This window comes from Momordica charantia, assembly GCF_013281855.1.
Source record: "Momordica charantia cultivar OHB3-1 chromosome 10 unlocalized genomic scaffold, Mcharantia_2.0 BLBB01000010.1, whole genome shotgun sequence".
Lineage (NCBI taxonomy): Eukaryota > Viridiplantae > Streptophyta > Magnoliopsida > Cucurbitales > Cucurbitaceae > Momordica > Momordica charantia.
The window spans coordinates 627,132-643,815 of NW_028275158.1; the positions used below are offsets into that span (position 1 = coordinate 627,132).

Below are 16,684 nucleotides of genomic sequence, written 5' to 3' on the forward strand. Positions count from 1 at the left end.
TGGGCCTAACTAAAAGATTTCATCGAATTCAGAATTTATATTTAATTTTTATAATTGTTTTTTTTAAGCACATGCTTATCATTTGAAAGTAGGTCGTTTATTGATAATAAACTGGATTGATTATTTTAAATATAAATATAATTAAAGACTGTAATGACTATAGATCATACCTTGAAAATCATAATTTAATTAATAAATAATTTATGCTTGATTGTTTACCGTTTGACTTGGAATGGTTTACTGATGTAATAATTAGTTTACCTAATCTAACTTGGAATGGTTTACTGATGTAATAATTAGTTTACCTAATCTAGATATACCATTTGCTGCTACTTTTGTGCTATTTTTATATAATTAGTACTCCTAGTGTTAATTCATCTAAAAATAATTTTGAAATAATTTTCAACCATCAATCAACATCGCAAATTAATTTAAGAACTTAACGTTTCTATTGGTGAAATAATTAGTTTTCAAAAAGAGTAATAAAATTTATGGAATTATCTTATACGAGCTAGTAATTTTGAAATAATTTTGAAATAAATTTATGGAATTTATGAAATTACCTGTAATTTTTCTAAATTTTCAAGGCGTCAAGAGCAAGAGTCATAAGTTTAAATCTAGAAAAAAAGTAACTAACGATGTTAATTGTGTTGATTATACATGTTTAAAGTCCAACCTAAACGAATTAAACTAATTAACAAAGCCAAAACATCATTTGGTTGGAAAATTTAAACGTCAAAATTCATGAAAACAAATTAAAATTAAAAAGATACAAAATAAACCCTTTCAAAAAATAATACACCACTCCAAACTTTCCCCCTAAAAAAATGAATTAAATGAAAATAAATATAAGGAGACAGCATTGAGCTCGTTTAAGATTGAATCATGCACAGAACAACATGAGAATTACTCACAAACCTCCAAGCAATCAAGATTCAAGACCACAAAAAACACAAACTGTCTTCAAGAAATAGAAGTAACTCGAACTGAGTGATCGGCAGATCCAGTCAAGAACACGGGCGAAGTTGGGTGCCAATCCACCGTAGTTATCGCTGCGGTGTGTGGAAGAGTTTTCAATCCACCTATTCGACCCCCCACCTAAGCAAACCGAAGAAGAACAAAGAAGGAATTCAATCAGGCCAGGAACAAAACAGATTTTTAGGATGCAGAGCTCACTTCAATCAGATTATTAGCCTGCAGCCACGCTATCAGTTAGCTTTGTACTCGTAAATCTTTCACAGTAACCTTTACAGTAGCATCATGGGCGTTTACAGGCTATTGAATGCGAGATGAAAGGAATGGAGGAAGGTAGCGAACCTGGTATATGGGTGCTCTCACTGAACTTGATGTTGCCAAGAGCCTCTTTCCATTAGCATCCAAAGCCATTTCATGTCTCAAAGATAGAGAGCTCTCGGGATCACAAAATCTGTTTCAGAAAAGAAAAAAAAAAGTATAATTACATAACAAAAACCATGTATAGTAGCAAACATTAACTTAGCTCATCGATTAAGACATCTTGCTCTTTCACTAGACCTCCGATCCCCACATTTGTTATACTAAAAAAACCATGGATAGTTTCATATGGACTGTTGTTAAGGCTGTTGTTAAGGGAAACAGTGCCGAACTAAACAGTAGTCAAATAATATTTGGAACGTAGTTACTGTAAATTTATACATTTAAATGCACCAAAAAATTTGTTCGAAGAAGATTAAAAAATATTGATGAGCATCCCATTACATGGTAAAAACACAGATTGACATTCACTAGCTATTTTCAACATTATCATGCATTCCAAACACAAAATCGACCCATTTGTCTACTGGGTAAAATTTTCTTCTTCACATTCATGAGCACACATCATGACTGCAGAAACGTGCAATGATCATCAAGAAAACCCTTATAGTAGTGTAGAAAAGAAGCTATAAATGTGGGTCTCAGAGAGAGAGAGAGAAAGTGGCGTATCAAAAGTATACAACAAACGTGAGAAAACCAAGAATCATCATATAGTAACATTTTCATAATCACTAGTTAGATATACAAGTTCATATAATGAGAAAGCAGTTCTCGAGATCATACTTTACAACCCTTCTAAACTAGTGAAGATATCCCCATTCCTGAAAGCATGATACGACATTACCGTCCCAACTATAGAGAGCCAGTAGAATAGAACATTCCTATACTTCTCATTTTGTGACTTCCACATGGTTTCCCCTCAGAAGGAATTTCTCAAATAATTCTTTTTTTTTCTTATTAGTGCCAATTGAAAGACTTTTTTGTAACTCCAAGGGCCGAGGGCTGAGGTTGAGAGATGTCTTACTCCCCTTTGCTTTGGTAAATCTTTGTCACCAATGCAAAATATTTCCCATAAAAAAATTATTCGTATGATCCAAAGAAAATTCGTAGTAGTTCAAACAAGAAGTGATAATTATTAACAATTACTAATATTATTATGATTAAGACCCTCTTATAGAGTATTACATGCAAATACCTGCTATTATTTCTTGACCACAGAACTTGACCTTGATTATGCAAGCTCCATTCAAATATCTGACCACAGAAATACGTATCATCTTACAATTCAATTTCAATACGAGTTAAAAGATCAAAAGAAAGCTTATACATGCATTAACACAACTTCAATCCAGAAAAATGAATAGAGAAAACAACTTGCCTTCCCATCTGACCCTAAGGTAAACATGCTAGTTTCATCTGGCCCAAAAAGAATCGAGTTTATGGCAGAATCATGTGCAGGCCACCCTGTAATTTGTAGACAAGCAGACATGTCTTTTACCTAGTTAAGGTCCAGAATTGTGAAAACGTATCGTTCAAATAAGTGAATGCATATCACTCCTTGTAGGACTGCCAAAGTTGCACAAACCACTAAGGTCTTATTCACCCATTTATGGTTCAAATCCAGGATTTGCATGATCCCTTCCCCACTTGTCTATCCAGTCAAAAAGGTAGAAACTAGCAAATTTTCACACTCGTCCATGTGAATTTTTCTGAGCATGAATCTAGCTGCATATAGGAGTGGTAAACTTGTGTTGTAGCTGGATTTCCAGGGGGGATCCATCATTTTACTGGACAATTGGATCACGTTACAGCTAAGCACATATAAGAACTCCAAGATTCAATGTATTTCATTCTTAGTACAGAAAAATCATTCCTAGCTTTTTGCATGCAATTAACAAAAAAATGTAATTATAATAATCTTAAAAAACCCGTGATTGTAACCATCTGTTACACTACCCATATAGCCTTGCAAGAAAACTTAGGCCCTTAAAATGGTATTGGAAGGATACCAAACATGTGAATCATTCCATCAGTAGCAGCTGCCGCTAAAATCTTTCCGTTATGATTGAAGCAAATTGAAGTGATTGCAGGTGGATCCTTACCAAGAGGAAGGACTGACTTCATAGAAACCAAACGATAGTCAAGGCATCAAATAACAACTGGAAACTAAAGAAAACTTAAGTTCCAACAGCAAGCATTTACATACCAGTGCCTTCCATGTTCTCATGTTCCATACTGTTAAGGAAGCAAACCCCATACTATCCACATAACTTGAACCATGCCTACAAAGACAATGGATTCCTGAGAATCTCTTGCATTGTTTTCCTCAAAAATAGAAAAGGAACAAACCTAGACTCATTTACAAGTTACAAAAAGAAATGCATGAATAATCTTAGAAATAAAGCTTACAGTGGGAAACAACGCCCTGAAAATAATCTAGACAACCATGCATAGAAATACAACAAATGCGAGGCATCGTCAATGTCAAAGTGGAAGCCAGTTTTAGTTTTTAATACAAAGCACATGAAAGATTATGAAATTACGAGAAAAATAATACCCTCTAGATGCTGCTGCAGACACGAAAATAGATTCAACAGGACTGCACTTGATATCCAACACACTGCAACAGAATAAACTGTGAGAAAGCTTAGAAAAGGAAGAATTAAATTGTAAAGAGTATTAACTGAAAGGACCTAGGGAACATATCAGTCGTGTTGAGATCACACACAACTCTCTTAGCATCAACATTCCATGCTTTAATGCCCGCATCAGCAGTACCAATTAGAAGCTTTTGCCAAAAAAAAATGCAAGAGTTTCCGGTTAATTGAACTCTTCACAAAACTATAGATGCATTTCTTTTAATGTAGGAACCAGATATCAGATATGCGTTCACTATGTAATGAAAGCTTCCATATACACTTACTAGGCGATCAGATTTACACTCCCAATCGAGTGACATAATCTCTGCTCCACAGTAAATTGTTGCATTTCTAGATGATGGAGTGGATGAGTCGTATGTCCATATCCTATTTTACATGTATTGGATCAAAAGATAATGAATTAGAAAACCAACAGCAAAGAAGAGAGGGTGGGGTGGGGTAAAGGTGTAAATAAAAAACCAAGAGTCATCTAGACTTCATTTAAATTTTTAACAGGCGTCCTCAGTTCAAGGAAAATTTTTCAGAAGTCACCAAAAATTATATGGAAGGAACCCTTGAAATTTACATGAAAAGAAACGAGATGACTTAACTATCAACCTATTGCCATAGTATCACCTTCTGTTTTGCATCTCAAATACCTTGAGTATTATACCTGACTGTTCCATCCAAAGAAGCACTTGCTACATTGGTTCCAGATGCAGAGAAACGGCAACGACTGATTGGACTTGTGTGGCCCAAAAATGTCTCCTATTTACAAGGTAATATGAAAATTACACAACTCCGTTGTATGGAGAGCTAGAGAAATATCCAATCACGAGAAATGTAATAAACATAAATGTAGAGGTAATAATTATACGTTAAACTTAATCTTAATGCTACTAGCAGTATTACCTGAAATTCTACTTTCACTTCAGGAAATTCTTCTTGTACATGCACTTCTCCGCTATTCTCTGGCACGTTATGCACACAAATGTCACACCTCTTTAGGAAAAGAAAAGAAGGGGAAAGATTGCTGATATATTATGAAGATGGCAAATCCTACATTAACTTATAATAAAACTGATGGTTACAGGGTTATTTTTTTCTATTTCATACAGAAAATGGAAGGAATAAAACATGACATATAAGTTCCACAGTTTCTTCTTCGATAAATAAAAGTTTTAACTGGCACTAAAATGAAAATTTCATTGCTTCCGGAATAGGATAATAATTAATAAATGTAATCAAATATCTAAAATATAAATTTTATGTCACAAATTAAGAAATTAATATTTCATTATTTGGGAGTTTAAATAATTAATTTTATGAAAGTAGTTAGTATTTTCAGGGTTGGAGATGGAGTTGAGGTGGGGGGTTGTTTGGGCACTTGGGGTGAGCCCTGCTAGATTTTGTCATCCCTTGATGGCTTAAAACAGAATCTTTCCTTCTATAATAAGAATGTGCAGTCAGCATTTCTTTTTTGGTACTAATAATTTACCAAATTGTCAAAAAAAGAACTTTATCAACAGAAGAAATTAAGTACTTTAAAATAGGGCTACTGACCCATTTCACGACCATCATCACAACTATGACTAGGATCACCAACATCTCCGCTGCAAGGAGTTAATGAAGAATTTGAGTTTTCATTTGAAGCAGTAGACCCTGCTAAAACCCCATCTCGAGCCAGTCGTGGTTCCCCAACTTGTGTAGCTGGAGAGGCACAAGTCTCCTGGGCATCACTTGATGAAGGAACATTCTCGTCGTGCACCATACTTGAAGAACTGCTCATTAAGCTGGCATCAATGAGAGGTTAAGCACTAGTTATAGTGAGTGGTTACAAATGATATCTTTCAAAAATTGAACTTATTATATCCTTTCAAACAAAGGAATTAACCTTACCCTCTAAAGTGGCACAGATGAGCCTCTTTCTCCTCTAACAAAGCCTGAAGTTGTGCTAATTTAAGATTTAGCTGCTTGATATCTCTTTTAAGATGATTAACTGTATTCTTCTCTGAACTGAGCTTTAGTAGGGCAGGAATGCGTGGTTTTGTTAAGAAAAAATTCTCTGAACTGACCTAATGCCCATGATATCAAATATATTGTTGCTATGCATGAAGAGTCTACATTTGGAGGGGGCAACGAGTGAAAAATATGAAGAAAGAAACAAGAACAAATTTTGAGAGAAATATTTCCCTAATAACATGTCCTATTATTTGATTTCTACTTATTTTTGTAGTTATTATGATAACTTATATTTTTGTGGTACACATAAAAGCAACAAAAAACTCTCCATTGTTTTATTGTATAAACCACAGTTTTCTAAGATTAGAAACATCGCTTCCATGGAGAAAAAAAAAACAAAAGAGAACCATAGTTACAACCCCATTTTACATTTTTACTCCAAAAAAAATTTCGGTAGAAACAGAATGCAAAGGCATACTCTCCTAGTCCTAGTCCTAGCCACAGAAGGAAAAGGTAATGATCTAAAGGTACGAATGGAATATAATATGCATTCACTCTGAATGACATGGTTTCCATGAGATTAAAATAAATCTGACTGCTAGAGAAATATGCCAAGCAGTCAAGTAAGCTACAATATCAAAACCATCAAACATTACAACACTTATATGCAGGATATGAGTACCATTGAAGACTTCGCTGAAGAAATTCCTTACAGAAACATGTAGCGCTTCATACCACTCCTTTGTAAAATAGACATGAAAGTTGGGATCAAACTTTGGATTCTTTAAGTATGGCACGGCTGCAAAATGTCCCCCCACTCATATAAATAGAGAAGAAATTAGTTTATTAAAACTCAGTAACAGAATTTTTTTACCCACCAAACCATGGAGTCCAATCTCTAGTCCTCTGCAGTAGATCGTTGCCATTTATTTTAAGAAACTCCAAAACTTTGTCTGGCCTTCCAGATTGTATGGCATATACCATATAGTAACGAAGGATGGAAACCTCCAATTTTGACATGGTTGAAAGAAGTGTATTGTCAGATGAAGAAGCAAGGCATTGCTTGAAAAAAACTAGCAGCCCCACCAACTTTTCTGCCTCAAATTTAGGAATATATATTGAGAATATTAAATCTAAAATCTTATCCACTTGAAACCCTTTTCCGATATCTGTGCTCAGCTCACTCTCATAAGCTTGAAGAGTACTTGTAAACCCCCTAAACACAAGGAACTCCCTCACAAGCTCCTCGGCATACTGCATATTCTCCATCATGGACCAGATTTTCAATATTCCGGACCTTAGGCTACACTAACACGCGTGAGCTTCCTTTGAGCACAAATATTACTGCACATGGATAGTTAAGCAAAGTAGTAAAGTTAAAAGAATAAATTAAGGATTATGTCACATAAACAAAGTTGAGCCAGAAACTGTAAACACCATTTTTCCAAGTTATCGCTTCAATCATGCAGCCTAAGACATTTCATATTGTACTAGTTTTTCAACAAACAATGTTGAGAGTAGGTCATCTGTCCCCTAATAAAGCTCCGCGGAGACTGATTCAGACACTGGCGGTTGTTTGAAAATAAAAATTGAGCTAGAAATTATTAAGCAATGACAGAAAAACTAAACAAACTCAAACTTCATCAATTTTCTCCTCAACCAACTGTAACAAACACTGCTACTTAGCATGATCAAACCAACCGATGCCAAGTATCAATGAAGGCAAAATTAGCAAAACGTCTGAAGTTCAAGACAGGCTAAAATTCACGACAAGTAGATATGTAGATAGAGAAAATAATGTATTGAATAATAAATAAAAAAAAAAAGTAACGTTTAATAAGTGTACCTCCTCAAATTACCGAAGAATTGAACATAATCGAACCCAAGCGAATCAGAAGGCCTTAGATTTAAGATGCTCATACGCATGACGAAAGAGCGAGAGCTGGAAAAGGCAGAACCAGTCGATGAATTCTATTTTATTAAAAAAAGTGAAATTAGACAAGTAACTGGGCTTGGTCGGCTTGGGCCTTGAAGTAAACTTTTTCTTTTTTACATTACGAATGGGCTAACCCGTAACAAGACCCAATAAAGTGGAAATAATCACTGGGCTTTGACTTCGTGAAATGGGTCAGCCCATATAAAAGGTCTAATAAGTGGAAATAACCACTGGGCTTATCATCTTGGGCCTTTATAAATGGGCCAATCCATAATACGGATCAAATATAATGGAAAAGACTACCGGCATTATCGTCTTGGACCTTGAAGCGTATTAATGGGCCTACGTACAGTAAAGATATGATATGTGAAGATAATCACCGGGATTTATAATCTTGGTCCTTGAATCATAACGCACTGGACTCCTTTACACTACAAATGAGCCAGCCCATAATAAGGATCTAATACAGCGGAAATAAATACTGGGCTTTATTGTCTTGGACCTTGGGACTTTTTTACATTGGAAATGGGCCAGCCCATATAAGAATCAAATATAGTGGAAAAAACTACTGGGCTGTCGTCTTGGGCCTGAAGCGTAACACACTGGACTTCTGTACATTGGAAATGGGCCAACGCATAATAAGGGTCTATATAGTGAAAATATTGGGCTTTATTATCTTGGGCCTTGAAGAGTAACGCACTGGACCCTTTTACATTAGGAATGGACTGACCCATACAAAGGTTCTAATATAGTGGAAATAACCACTGGGCTTGATTGTCTTGGGCCTCGTATCGTGAAAGCATTGGTCTCTTTAATGGGCCAAACCAGAAAAGAACATATAGAGGAAATAACCATCATGCCATAAATGCAAGTCATTTTTTTTGTTTAAAATTCAAAATATAAGGGCAGATGTGTAAAATGGGCCAAGCATTGAACGTTACTATAGAAAATAGATCATTGTTGCAAACTTCTTTCAAGTCATTAACTTATAAATACTTTAAAAAGTTGAGACATGCACATCTCATTTTACATTGATATGACAACCATCGATAGTAGATTGTATGAAAATACTTAAAAAAAATCTAGGTCCACATGAAAATCATTGTTTAATATATATATTTTTTTATTGTTTTGAAATAAAAGGAATTTTTAAGAAAATAACCAAAATTAAAATAATTACAAATAAAGCCATATTGGAAGTTTTCTTCAAAAAGGAAGTGCAAGGCATAAAGCCATAAATTAACTGATCATAAAGATCATATTGGAAGTGTTTTTAATAAGCTTAAGATTTATGAAGCTTAGAATGTGAAAATCTAAATTTGTATAATCTATGTTTGGCTTCTTAGTGTATATTTGTAGAAGTTAGAATGTAGTACACCTCTACCGTTTGGTTTCAGGGCAAACACGAACTTTAGTTGTGAACCTCGAAGTTACACAAGTATAATTTGTATGTCACACTCTGTCATTAATAATCCATGAGAATTGGTCAAAGCTATCGAGTAGAAAACATCTTAACACTTTTCAAATGAGAGATTGCCTAGCTTTTAATTTCCCGATGATAGAAAGAACAAGATCTTCAAAGGAAGTTGAGACCTTTTGATTAAATCTAATAGATATTTGACAATCAAAAAGAGATGAGAAAAGAATTAACATTGGATTTAGAAAACAACTATAAAGCAAAATCCAACTTCTATTCTAAACAAAACTTTGTTATGAGCTTCATTTTAACTATCTTGGAGAGATTGTGGAGTGGCTGCAGGTAGCCAAAGATGAAGGATGGCTATTAATGGTGAAGGAACTTGACTGATTGATGTCTCTTTTCATGGCTCTATAAACTTGATCTAAACCTTCCTCCATCAGCTCCACCACTGTTTGTGGCATCGGTGGCATATTGACGTCGGTCGATCCTTCCAACATCCTCACAATGTCTCCCATCGTCGGTCTCGTGGCAACTTCATCTTGAATACACCAAAATGCAACTTTCAGAGCTCTCATCAGCTCTTCTTCCTCCACTGCACCTTCTAATCGCCTATCTGCAACTTTAAAAGGTGTCCCATTTGTCATCTCCTGCACAGAACAAACCCCATATGATTTTAGTTTGTGAAGGGACAGTTGGTTACAAGAAGGCGTCACTAGATAACATTTTGGAAACTTCAGAAGCCACATATTGGTTATATTACTATACTAGTCCCTAAGGTTAAGCTTGGTTTTGATTTGATCTCTATGATTATGAAATTTTCATTATAGTCCCTATGATTTGGTTAAATCTCCTCAACAATTCGTAACGTATCAATAGTTTTCTTATGTGATTTCTTTAGACGTAAAAGATAAAGAGATGATACCGTATGAATAGATGTGAAGAATAAATTGGCTAACTATATTAGGACTTGAGTCAGATAACCAATAAAGAAAATCAGATGGATTTTCAAGTAAGAAACGAAAAAGAAATGGGTTATCCATAAAAAGCGTTGTCTGCACGCCTCGTCAAAAACCCTAATCAAAAGGTCCACCTCGTCTCTCACAGCCACGCCAAAGAGAATGTGGCACATAAAAAACCATAAACATTTGGTAACAACAAGCAAGGACGTTTAGCCAGATTAAAATCAAACCACGAGGACTATAATGAAACTTTTAAAACCATAGAGGCTAAAGTGAAAACTTAGTTCGAGTAAAAGCGAGATCTGAAAGCTTACCTTGTAAGCCCAACCAGGATAGAAGAAGTCTTCAGCATCAAAAGACATATCAAGGTTTCTTCTGCCACCAACAATCTCCAAGAGAAGCATTCCGTAGCTATAGACATCAGCTTTAACAGTGATGGGGCGATTACTAACCCATTCTGGAGCCAAATATCCTCTTGTCCCTCTCACCATTGTTACAACATGTGAGTGCTCTCTTCCCATCAGCTTAGCCAGACCAAAGTCTGAAACTTTTGGACAAAAATTTTCATCCAACAGAATGTTTTCTGGCTTGATGTCACAGTGTATGATCCTATTTCTGCATTGTTCATGGAAATAAGCAATCCCTTGCGCCGTGCCAACAGCTATGTGAAACCGAGTCGACCAATCTAAAACTCTGTCTTGATTATGATGTGTTGGAAATATCCATTTGTCCAATGACCCATTTTTCATAAATTCATATACTAGATGCCTGCAATGCAAAATCCCAAAATGCAATATGTAGTTAGATACTGCAGTTTGAATTCTATAAAAGATTTTTGGCATCTGTTTTCAAAAACAGCTTTAGGATGAAATCTTATTGGGATTGTTGAAGGTGAGAATTTCCTTTGTTCTAAAGAAACGCCATCCATGAAAACAAACTTGAAGAAAACAAGATAAAGCAACTTTTAAATGACAGTTATCAAAACATGTTTCTTTCAAAATACTCCCAATTTCGGAATAGCTCTTTAAGAAATGTTGTGTAGAAAAATCACCTATGCGATCCTTCCGAGCAGTATCCACAGAGTCGAACCAAGTTCATGTGATGCATAGATCCAATTGTATTAACTTCAGTTATAAACTCCTTCTCTCCATGAGGGAAAACTCTGTCTAGTTTCTTCACAGCTACCAAAGTCCCATCTCCAAGGCTTCCTTTATATACACTTCCAAATCCCCCTGAAAAGAAAACGAAACATCAGAACTTCCCATGAAACGCAAAACATGGAGTTGAAGCATGCATCTAACTCTTCAGATTTGCTCTTCTTCTCAAGGCTCCCACGTGAAAAAACACTTTTTTAATGGCCAAAAATACTTTCCGTTAAAAATCATTGAGAAAAAAATACTTATAGAATACTTTTAATCCAAGTACTTGATCAGGCAGATCTCAAAAGCACTTTCTAAAATGAAAAACCAAACATCAAAAATACTCTTAAAGCACGCTGAAACAAGCCTTAAAACAATTTAAAGGGGTTACCTGTTCCAAGCAACTCAGAGAAATTGTTCGTCCGAATCTGCAGATCGCGGTGGGTGAAGCTCATGGGAGCTCCAGACAAGATAAGAGAGCTCTCCATGGCTCTCTTCAAAGCTCTTCTTCTACGAACATTGTAATATAACAACAGACACAGCAGCCCAATCAGAAGAGCCATACCCAGAACCACAGGAATTACCGTAGCCTTTTCTCTAGCACTACCTGAAGAATCTCCTTCAGCTCCTGGCCCATTGGCTTCTGGTACTGAGCCATTGGACCTAACCTTAACGAAGAGAGTTGAGCCAGCATCCTCAAACCCACCGAAATCTAAGCTTCTCAACACCCAACAATAAGGCTTCTCATCGTCAAGTCCATAAACAGAAGCAACACACTCACAATCAGATAAGCAAGCATCACCACATTTCGATACCGTATTAATATCACTATAATTTGCAATCACAGAGAACTCAGAGTAGTAGTAATTTGTTTGCTGAACGGGAGAAATCCTGAACTCTGTTGCCGGAGTGTGATGATTTGAACCGCCGCATTTCCCCACCAATGACGAATTCTCAAAGCACTGGCTGCCGCCGTCGTCCTTGAACGTCCCCGGCAAGCACGTGCAAGACGCATTTGTCTTGCTCTTATCCAAATTGCAAATTCCATTTCCACAGATTCCGGCAATATCACAGGGATTCGAAACCGCCGCCCATTCCGGGACCCATTGGCGCGATCCATTAACATCATCATCCCATCGATACAACCGCAAGTTCCCATTACTCTCTAAGGACAATCGTCGAATAACTTGTGTGCGAACGTTACGAATCGACTGATTTGTCGATGCTGATAAACCCCCATTATCGTTATCGTTTTTGTAGAAGTATACCGCGCCATTAGAGGAGTCGCCGTACACCACGCCAAAACTTCCGCCTTCATCTAGAACTGCGATTACTTCACCAGTGACATTGGAAATTGCAGGGGCCGACCAGTAAGAGTAATTTGCGTAAGATTCGGGCAAACCCTCGTAATTTTCTGGCAAATTGAATGTTAGGGCGAGCTTGAGAGTGGTGCGCTGTTGGAGCATTTTGAGGGCGTAATATCCGCCATGGGAGGGGGATTTTGATGTTGTGAGCTCTAGTGAGACCGAGAGAGGTTGATTCGGGAGGAGAGTGTCGGATGGGTGTGAAAAGCTCTGCCAGATAGGGTTCCGTTCGGCGTTGAAGAGGATGAAATTGCCGGATTCCGACATTTCGGCAAACTCTGCTCCGGCTCCGGAGGTATTGGAGGACCAGACGGCGGCGCCACCGTCGGTGAGGACGAGGTTTCCGGTTGCGTCGAGCTCCACAATCGCATTCTTGGAGACTGGAGAGTTTCTAGAAGTAAATGATTGAGAGAGAAATGAAACATGGTCGCTTATACGAAGAGAAGGTAAACTGGAAAAGGTCTGATTTTCTTTAGAATTAAACAAAGTTTTGGTGATTGAAGATGAATGAAACGGAAGTGTTCTTCCAAATTCATCTTTTTACAACTATTTTTCTATGTTTCTGAAGATAATTAATTGCATAACGGAAAACATTTCTGAAACGATCGCTCAAAGTTTTGGATCAAGCTCTGTTCTTCGCATGAATAATTTCAAGTTAAAAGTTCAACCATCATTATTACAAGCTTCTCAACTTAGCAGGTAGCAACCAGATACCAAGGAGAATGTGGACTGGAGACTGTGGACTTTGTTTTGTCATACTCTCTTCTCAAATAATTTTCTGCTTAAAGAATTAAAGTCAAATATATTTGATTTACCATTTTCAAAAGGGTCATTTTTTCCTTTTAGTTTGTCAGGGAAAAAAAACGAAATAATTAAACTTTTTTTTAGATCGCAATTAACTCTAAGCTATATTCATGTTGGCTAGAACTATAAATAATTAAATTTGACTTTTCTTGCAAACAAAAATAGAATTGAATACTGCCAAAACGAGCATAGTTCAACAGTAATTAATATATATATTCAATCAAGTTGGTCTCCCACCTCCTACTACTAGTATATATAAAAAAAATAGCAAATAGTTTTTTCAAATTTTTTTTCCTTTTTTTTTCTAAAGAAGTAAGCTTTTACCTACTTGTTTCTCTATTTGGTTATTTACCTTTTCAAAATTTAAGTCTAGATTTTGAAAAACAAAAAGAAAAAATAATTTTGTTTTCAAAATTCAACGAGGAATTTGAATGTATTTTTGTACGAAGGTTTAAAAAATACTAAATAATTTGTGAATAAGCAAGCATAGTATCTGTTAAAATATAAAACTATAAATGAAATCATTAATCATTTTCAAAAAAAAATTTAATCGTTGAAATATACTTAAGCTTGAAGCATAATAACTTATAATTTCTTGTTTGTATCATAGAAAAATTTAAATCCATAAATTTGTGAGTTAGTTATATGAATAAGTTCAATTAACCTACACAAATAAGATTCAATGAAAAAAGAAAAAAAAAATCTTGTTTACCTAACTTAAATTATATGGTTCGTGAGATATTTGACAAAAACGTACTCAGGTTGATTTTACAAGAATTATTGTTTGCTTCAAACTAAGCCTAACATGCATGAACTCGGAGTCCCTCCGTGAAACTTCACCGTACAAAAAAAAATTCATATAAACAACACAAATAGAGTGGATAGATCAAAAATTTTACTCACAATGAACAACAACAATCATGCTATATTTTGGAAACTAACCTGTTAGCCGACCAGATTAAAGTTCTATCCCTCGGGAGCTCCGCGAACCAGACCGCAAGCACAAACCGGTCAGTAGCCATGCTGCTACCGCCACTAGTCGGACTAAACCCAAACGCAAAAGTTCCATTATCAGAAATCCATGTTTTGCCTTGATCACTTGCCAGCAACCTCGCTCTGATACCAATTTGGCTCGCCGTGCAAGCCTTGATAAGGCATGCAAAAGCGAAAGCCAACAAAGCAGCAGCAGCCATGAGAGAAGCCACGGTGGGATCGGTTTTGTTGAGTCATTGGGTTTTAAACGATTTCAAAGACGTCTGTCTCTCAGGGAGATGGATAACATATGGAAAGCAATAAGTGCAGAGAAGTTGGTGAGCTACACTTTGAAAAAGCTTCCCCCAAAAATGGCCGGCTGAGAAAAGAGAAGGGGGAAGTCTTTGATACGTGTTGGAAGCTGTGAGGTTGGCCAAGATTTGATCTGCTCATGTTTTGTGAGAGGGACTCAAAATTGACACGTTTATTCCAATTATTGGTTTCATTATAAATTCACATTTTCACACCTTTTGACTTGCATAATTGCACCTGGGATTTCCAAAACAATGAGTGTACTCTCATCCATTTCATGAATTTTCACGTTTGGGAATTAAATGTTATTGAAATTTGGCTACCATCAAAGTCAACTTATGGGCTCTATTGCGCAAAAAAATAAAATTAGAAAACTATTGGCCGGGCGGTTATGTGTTGTCATTGACTCCTCGTGAGTGTTAAATGCATGGCAATAATTTTGGTTATTAGTATGCGATCACAACAATTAAGTTCTATTATGGTATTCCGGTTGATGTTAGCTATGAAATATGAATATAGTGGCTAGACCACAATGACCACAATATTTTTTTAATACAATGATCGGAGGATTTGAACCTCCAAATTCAAGGAAATGATCCAATGTCATATTAATAAGTTACGATATGTTGGCTCCAATAGGCTGTAATAAACATTGATTTAAAAGTCAATGTCACGTAATTGTTCAACTAGCTAGGCTCAAGTCGCATGTTATTTTCTAAAATTTTAAGAGTTATTATTTATATCACGATCATACATCACAACTTTTTGGCACCTCTTATTGTTAAAGAGATTATATTCACTTCTTTTTTCCCCGATCAATAACAGGTGACAGCTCAAAAAACGTTGCCGCTGCAGACGCCAACACTGATGAACCAACAAGAGGTGGGAGTGTCCTCCACTATACAAATTAAAACTACTCACATTATTATACTCTCCTCTCAAAATGGTACCCTCCAAAAACAAAACAAAAATGAATAGTGAAGATATCAAATTTGAATTATCCATTTTTAGTTCACCTCTTTAAAAAAAATAAAAATAAAAATCTTTCAGTTCACATTAAGACAATGGCAAAGAATAAGGGGCACTTATGCAATTTCACATTAAATCAAATACTCTGTTTTTAGTTAGGAGGGTAGGTCAAAAGTCTATTCAACCTATTATTTTAGTTTACTTTTTTTTTTCATACCATCATACTAATATATCCTAATAGATACAATATCAAATTTTTGTTATTTCTTTATCACAAGCCTAAATTTCGAACAAATCCATTCAATAGAAATTGGTCGATGTAAGCATATCTAATAAATCAAATACTATTGTATAGTCCAAAGTTCAAGTCTGTATCATATCTAATATTGTTATTAAAAAAAAGATAAAAATTAAAAAAATAAGCGAAACTATATAATGACAATTAAAAAAACGACATGTGACCAAAATCTAATCGACAAGAGCAAATATTCCCAATTAGTCTAGAAATCTTTGTCCTCGAGAAGTGAGAGCGAGGTGTCTCTTACACACTTGCAAGTATTTCTGCAGACCTTCGCTGGCTCCTAAATGGACAAACTCATTAGGCCTATAAAATTCGGAGGAAAAATCGAATGGGGCAATGCCATCGCGACGATTCTGAGGTACCAACCAGTTCTAATCATTTCTTTTACTTAATTAAGCATGTCGAGTTTGTTGCAGACACGGTTTGATTTATCGGATAACGAAAAAAATTTATAGAATTCTCTTAAAACAGATCCAATTTCTTCTTCTTTTGCGGTTTTTGGTAGCTTAAATGGCAGTTCTGCTCCATGATTGCCCTAAATTAGCTTGGTTTCTTCTGGTGTACTTTCCCTTTTCTTCCCGAATATTATAACCAGACCTTACAAGTTCATACAC

At 35.8% G+C, this 16,684-nt stretch overlaps 2 protein-coding genes across 3 annotated transcripts; both read right to left on the bottom strand.

Moving 5' to 3' along the window:
- Window positions 1–812: 812 nt before the first annotated feature.
- LOC111011528 (uncharacterized) lies at window positions 813–7,869 on the bottom strand. The gene is made up of 16 exons (XM_022285329.2): window positions 7,741–7,869; window positions 6,773–7,238; window positions 6,571–6,693; window positions 5,832–5,973; window positions 5,496–5,725; window positions 4,845–4,903; window positions 4,606–4,700; window positions 4,217–4,319; window positions 3,987–4,081; window positions 3,851–3,913; window positions 3,500–3,575; window positions 3,303–3,411; window positions 2,672–2,784; window positions 2,489–2,547; window positions 1,318–1,426; window positions 813–1,098 (listed from the first exon to the last, which is right to left on the bottom strand). The coding sequence occupies exons 2-16, from the start codon at window positions 7,164–7,166 to the stop codon at window positions 964–966; spliced, it is 1,905 nt and encodes a 634-aa protein (XP_022141021.1). The 5' UTR covers window positions 7,167–7,238; window positions 7,741–7,869; the 3' UTR covers window positions 813–963.
- Window positions 7,870–9,405: 1,536 nt separating this feature from the next.
- Window positions 9,406–14,741, bottom strand: LOC111011400 (Protein kinase superfamily protein). 2 transcript variants are annotated; one of them, XM_022285130.2, is made up of 5 exons: window positions 14,459–14,741; window positions 11,740–13,103; window positions 11,261–11,441; window positions 10,524–10,977; window positions 9,406–9,897 (listed from the first exon to the last, which is right to left on the bottom strand). In XM_022285130.2, exons 1-5 carry the CDS (start codon window positions 14,707–14,709, stop codon window positions 9,559–9,561), a joined length of 2,589 nt encoding a protein of 862 aa, XP_022140822.2. In that variant the 5' UTR covers window positions 14,710–14,741; the 3' UTR covers window positions 9,406–9,558. The 2 variants fall into 2 exon arrangements, with proteins under 2 accessions (XP_022140822.2, XP_087975314.1); XM_088119188.1 differs by having other exon boundaries at window positions 11,740–13,163.
- Window positions 14,742–16,684: the final 1,943 nt, after the last annotated feature.